At 48.6% G+C, this 6,000-nt stretch overlaps 1 protein-coding gene across 4 annotated transcripts in view; it reads left to right on the top strand.

Annotated features, from left to right (window-relative positions):
- The first annotated feature begins 714 nt into the window (after window positions 1-714).
- The window catches only part of MYOCD (myocardin), a 104,311-nt gene continuing 99,025 nt past the window's right edge, over window positions 715-6,000 (top strand). For 2 of the 4 annotated variants that reach the window (XM_045986648.1, XM_045986647.1), the window contains exon 1: window positions 715-1,077. In XM_045986648.1, coding sequence (XP_045842604.1) covers window positions 1,023-1,077 — 55 coding nt within the window. In that variant the 5' untranslated portion in view covers window positions 715-1,022. The remainder of the gene's footprint in view (window positions 1,078-6,000) is intronic. The other 2 variants (XM_045986650.1, XM_045986651.1) reach the window with 2 other exon arrangements.

Here is a 6,000-nt window from a genome sequence, read left to right as displayed (position 1 = left end):
ACTGAGCGAGCTTCTTGAGAGCAGAGCCTGTTTCACTCCCCGATGAGCCTTCTTTGGTGATGAGGAGCCAATTCAGATCAGGTGGAGCTTATAACCTCTGGCACATTCTAGACGTCCAATAACTCCGTTTGGGTTTCAGAATAGATTTTCCCCCCAAGGAGGGACTTGCGCGTAGGAAAAGCCTAGAGCTTTTGCAAGCTAAGCCTGACCCCTGCTCTGACCCCCTCCCCCGCTCCTGAGACCCTCCCCCCTTGAGTCCCACCCTCCTGCCCCCACGTCCGTTCCACTGCTGGGTCTTCCCCCAGAGGGAGGGCCTTGCGTCCCCGGGCCGGATCCGCGCATCCACCCGGTGAAAATGAAAGGCTTTTTTCCCTTTCCCCGCGGCCGCTCGGCTCTGCCTGCGCCCCCGAGGCCCGGGAACGCGGAGAGAAGGTGGGAGCGCGCTGGGTCCGGAGCCCCGCCGGGTTCCCCGCGTGCGCGCGCGCGCGCTTCCTGCGCCGCTGGGGGCTCGCACCCACCCCCGCGCAGCCCCTGCGCCCCCGCGCACCGCCCACCCGCCGCCGGCCGGGACCCCGCTCCCGCCGCTTCCCCCCGCGGTCGCCGGCCCCGGGCCGGGCTCGCCGCGCCTGATTGGCTGAGCTGCTGTCAGGAGTAAAAAAGTATCGGGTGGCAAACTTGAGCCCTTCATAAAGGCGTGGTGGCGATACTCCGCGGTCGCTGGCAGCCTATGACATCAGCCGGGCAGGCCTGGGATGCCGCCGCGGCCGGCCGGACTCGGCGCAGGAGGAGGGTCCCGCCGGCTGGGAGTCAGTTAGCCCCGCGCAGCGAGGGGGGAGCCGCCAGCTGCCTGGGGACACCGGTCTCGGCCGCCGGCCGCCGCGGTCCTCCTACCCAGGGGCGCTCCTGGAGAGTTGGATGCGTACTGGGTTGTTAGCTGCGCTCCGCTGAGCTCCGCGGAGCCCGTTCCTGGTGGAAAACAGGGGGCGTCTGGCCAAGGGACCAGCGGCTCGTTGAGGCTCAACATGACACTCCTGGGGTCTGAGCATTCTTTGCTGATTAGGAGCAAATTCAGATCAGGTAGGGCTAAGTCGCTTAGCATTCCTTGTTAACTTTCGTCTTCTGCAGCTCACAACTACTTCCCAACCCGTGTTCCAAAGCCGGTCGTGGCTCCTTCCACTTTGTTCCCCCCGCCAAGCACATTTTTGAAAGTGAAGACTTTTATTTGACTTTGAGGTTTGGGGAGGGGGGGGGCGGGAAACTCAAATGTCTTCCGTTTTCAGTGCTTTGAATTGTTGGATATGATTTTTGTTTGTTTTTATTTCATTTTTTTTTTCTGTATCTGTGAATAGAAATTTTGGAGGGGTCCATCCGAAAGGAAGGACGTTGAAAATGAACAAATAAGGGATTTCAAGTTGGAGAGCTACATAATATCAGTTGTAACTGCTGAGAAGATGAACCTGACGCTGTGTATTAATAGATACAGGGTCACTTAAAATGTAGCTAATCCAAACAAATGTATTTCCCAAAAAAGTCACTTGGGGGAAGTAAAAATAGCAAATTTGGCGCACACCAAGTATTTAGGATGACATCACTGTAGAAAAAAAAAAAAGTCCGGTGCCACAAATATTTTTTTCCCAAACCATCTGATATTTATAAATGGAGAATTCCGCCCCCCCCCCCAAAATTTCTGTGTTAGTGGCGCATACAGAAACTTCTGAGAGAGGACGCGGAGTGAAGGTGAGTGGAAGGGAGAGCCGGGAAGTTCAGCTGCTCGCCAGGAAGGCTTGGTCTAGGCGCCCATGGAAGGTACCAACGTGTGGGTCCCCACGTTTAGGCAGGGAGACGCTTGCCCCCTGAAGTTCTTTCTCAGTAGAACACACACACAGTATTACTGTGTGTAATACTGGCTTTATAAAAGCGGCGACAAACCACTCAATAAATGGCAGAATTCCTACTTAGAAGGCGGATTACTTTGAGAACTCCTGTGTGAACGTTCCCGGTAACAGGTGGTCGATGGTAGGATGCCGGCCTCGTTTACGATGGTTCTCCGCAGCTTTGCTACTCAGTGTTTTCACTTGGGATTCGTGTTTCAAAAATGGGTGTTGGAAAGTAAGGGTCATCTGGGAGTTCCTTAGACGCTTCTGGCTTTTAGATAATCTGTGGGGTCTGTTGGGGGTTTTCTAAGGCTCTGTACTGTTGAAGGGAGATGACCATTCAAGAGTTTCCGCGGCGGCGTGCCTCGGTGCCGAGGCTCCGGGGTGAACCTGCCAGGCATTGGGTTCCACAGCCGATGATGTCCTTCCTCTCCTTTCCCTGGTGAGGTGCGCTGGTTGGTCTGTTAATCCGCTAGAGACCTTGCCTCTGCTGTGTAATGTGGTCAAAACGGCAGGGCAACACTGCCACCTTTCTGAAGAAGAGAAGATGCAGATTGGTTTTTGCAAGAAGCTAGGCTGATTTGGGATCCACCCTGGCTCTGTCCATGGAAGGGGCAGGGGAGGGGCTGGTTTGTCTCTAAAAGGAGTTGAAGTACTTGGTAGGAGCACTGCACAACAGTCTTAGGGAACTCATCAAGGAATCCTTCCTTGGGGAAAGCGGAGGAGAGGGAATTCCTAATTCCTGATTTAGCGGGTTAGTGGAGTTTTGGTGTCTCCCAGGTAGAGCCTGGAACTTCTGAGAATTCCAGTTGCCTACTCGCTTTCTTTTTCTTTTCTTTTTTTTTTTCCTTTTTTTCTCTTTTGTCTCTCTCTCTCTTTTTTCCTTTTTTCTTTTCTTTTCTGCTAAGCTTGGACAGACTTTTGCATCACAGGAAAAGGTAGCTTCGGGAAGACATGATATCAACACAGATATGGGCATGATTAATTCTCCAGCTTTGATAAACAGCCCAACTGGGGTCTGGAAATGGACAAAGCACTTTGGTGACTGGAGATACAAGGGCCTGATAATCTCCTGAAAGACACACACACAAAAACAAGCAGCATGTGAAACCAAGTAAATGGCATGTTGCAGACCTCGATGATTCTTCCTGGATATAATTACATCAAGTCTGGCTGGCTGTACCCGCTCAGACCTTGGATAGGCAGCCTGCTAGCAAAGAGGGCCTGCCTCTTCCTAAGAGAACATCGTTTATTCTGTGTCTAACAATGACTGGGAAAGCCTCTTCTCTGTTTTCATTTCTGCTCCGTTTGCTTTTTTCTTCTTTGCTTTCAGGAGCTACTCCTAATGTAAATTTGTAAAACTCTGTCCCACTACCGGTGTTGGGTTTGCTGGTAGACCTTGGCGTGATGTGTCTAATTAAAATTATTTCAGAAAATAATTGCAACTAAATTGTTCTCTGATCACAGCAAGACGTCCCATGTTTGTGGGCTCGTTTATAAGTGAGCAGATGCCAACCAGCTTTCTGTAAACTATGCTCACGTGTCCTTGTTATTAAGGACAAAATCCTACTACTAGAACAGTAAACTGGGATATTTTGCATGTTTTAACATATTTAATGATATAAACTCCTCTTACTTGAGAGGCTGTGGGGTTTCATGGCTGAGTGGAGCCAAACTAGCTGGGTGTTTTGCAGGCGTCTCTACTTTCCAGCTGTATAACCTTGACCTTAGATAAATGTCATAATTCTCTCTGCCGCAATTTGCTTTATCCGAATAATGGTGGTTATATGGCGGTTGCAAGGATTAAATGCGATGATAAAAGCAGAGCATTTTAAAAATGCCTGGTACGTGGTAAGCCCTCGAAAAATATTGTTATGACAGGGCACGATCCCTGGTTGGTCACTTCCTCTCTCCGAGTCTCGGTTTCTTAACCTTTAAATGTCAGATTTGGATTAGATGATCCTGCAGACCCTTTCATAACATTTTATGGTTTTATGAAGACGCACAGAGACTGGGAGCAAACAAAATTGTGATAGGGCTGTGTAGCTGTTGGACATAAATGGTAGTTTCTATAAATGCAGTAAGTAGTATTACTTTTAGACTGATCACTTTTTTACCTTCTAAAAATTCTCACTTGTTTTGTCAGTATCTGTGATCAGTATCTCTGTCACCCGTTACCATCAATACCATAATCCTTGTGTCAACACACCTCAGACTCCGACCTGTGGGTACACACACACATACAAGCACACACAATGCACAAAGAGTCAAAAGAGGAGAGAGAGATCCATTCATGGATTCCCTTCAAGAGAACGGCTATATTTCTTTGGCTTTTTGTCTCCTCTTCTGACTCAAACAGTGCACGCAAAGGCAAACTCTGGTATCCCCCATGATCTTGCCTCCTTTCCCCACAAATTTAGGGCTGTCAGGTTTAATAAGTAAAAACACAGGATGCCTCATTGAATTTGAATTTCAGATAAACAATGAATAATTTTTTAGCATATTGCCAAATTAGGGACATACTGTTATCTGAAAATCCAAATTGAACTAGCCATTCTGTATTTTCTCTGGCAACCCTGCCTTCAAATTGAGCAACCTTTGACCAACTCTCTGTGCTGGCCCCTCCAATACGCCATCAAGCTCTTGAGATTTTGGGTGCCCAGTGATGCCTCAAAATGCAAAACTCGCGTTTTAGGCATGAACGAGGAGACTCGGAATGAGGAGGGGGTGCCAGGAACATGAATGCTGGGTCACCTGGGGTGGAAGCCCGAGAAAGAACATGGGAGCTTCTCTCTGGGTTTTCTGCCCTGGGGGGGGGGCGGGGGCGGTGAGGGGGCTCAGCAGACAGGCTGATTGGCGCTCAAGTGCAAGGACTCCCAGACTTGGGATCGCGGCCAAAAGAACCCAAAGCACACGCAGAGCAGGCACCGAAGAGGCAGCGGCTGGTTCTGTTGGACTAGTTGAATCTGCAATTGATTCCAGCCCTAAGATTTGATTTTTTTCCCCCCGAGGGAATGGCCTTGAGTATTTTTGTAATATTTGAAAATGACAAACTTCATAAAACCATTATCGTGATGTTTTGGGATTGTTCTGTTCTCAGGGATCTGGACATACAGGAGGTGTTCAGTACATATTTCTTGAAGGACTCAACGAATCATACCTGTTGTCCTCGTAATTAGCATGATAATCTAAGATAACTGTCCATGTGTGCACGCATTGCTTCAGTATTTCATGGAAGACCACTTTTTCCTGTGAAGCCTTCTTGAGTGCAAATATCTTAACTGCTCAATTCCATCTTGCTATTGAAAAAGACCAGGAGGTTATTTTTTTTTTAAGATTTTATTTATTTATTTGACAGAGATCACAAATAGGCAGAGAGGCAAGCAGAGAGAGAGAGGAGGAAGCAGGCTCCCTGCGGAGCAGAGAGCCCGATGTGGGACTTGATCCCAGGACCCTGGGATCACGACCTGAGCCAAAGGCAGGGGCTTTAACCCACTGAGCCACCCAGGCGCCCCCAGAAGGTTATTTTTAAAATTTGGGGAAACTTGTTCTATCAAGATCTTTCAGGAATTTCTCCAGGATGCAAGGGGCTGATTTTCACTCTACGTGTCCTTTACAAACCGTTCCTAGCTGAACTAATTCTTTCTTTGCCACTAATTCCTTTCTCAGCAATGGTGGTATCTGCCTCCTGTAGCAAATTACCACAAGGTTAGTGGCTTAAAACAGCGCAAATCTATTATCTTCTAGTTACGGAGGTCAGAAATCTGAGAAGAGTCTCACTGGGCTAAAATCCAGATGTTAGCAGGGCTGTGCTCCTTTTGGAGACTCCAAAGAATCTGTTTTCTTGACTTTTAGATCCTAGAGGGGATGGTTCATGGTCCCTTCTGCCTTCTGCCAAAGCCAACAGTGAAGCAATTTCAAGTCTCTCTCTCATTTGCACGTATAAGAATTTCGTGATTCCACTGGGCTCTTTCAGGATAATCTCCCTACTTTAAGGTCAGCTGAATTCCATCCACAACTTTGGGTGGAATAATTAGACACAGGACACTGGGGATATCATGGCTGTAGATGGGAAGAGAAAGAAAGAAGAGAGTTAGGGGTGGGGAAGGGTGAGCTCTCTCATTCT

This window comes from Meles meles, chromosome 18, assembly GCF_922984935.1.
Source record: "Meles meles chromosome 18, mMelMel3.1 paternal haplotype, whole genome shotgun sequence".
Classification (NCBI taxonomy): Eukaryota; Metazoa; Chordata; class Mammalia; order Carnivora; family Mustelidae; genus Meles; species Meles meles.
The sequence above is the reverse complement of the archived record's forward strand: the minus strand, read 5'-3'. Positions and strand labels throughout refer to the sequence as shown.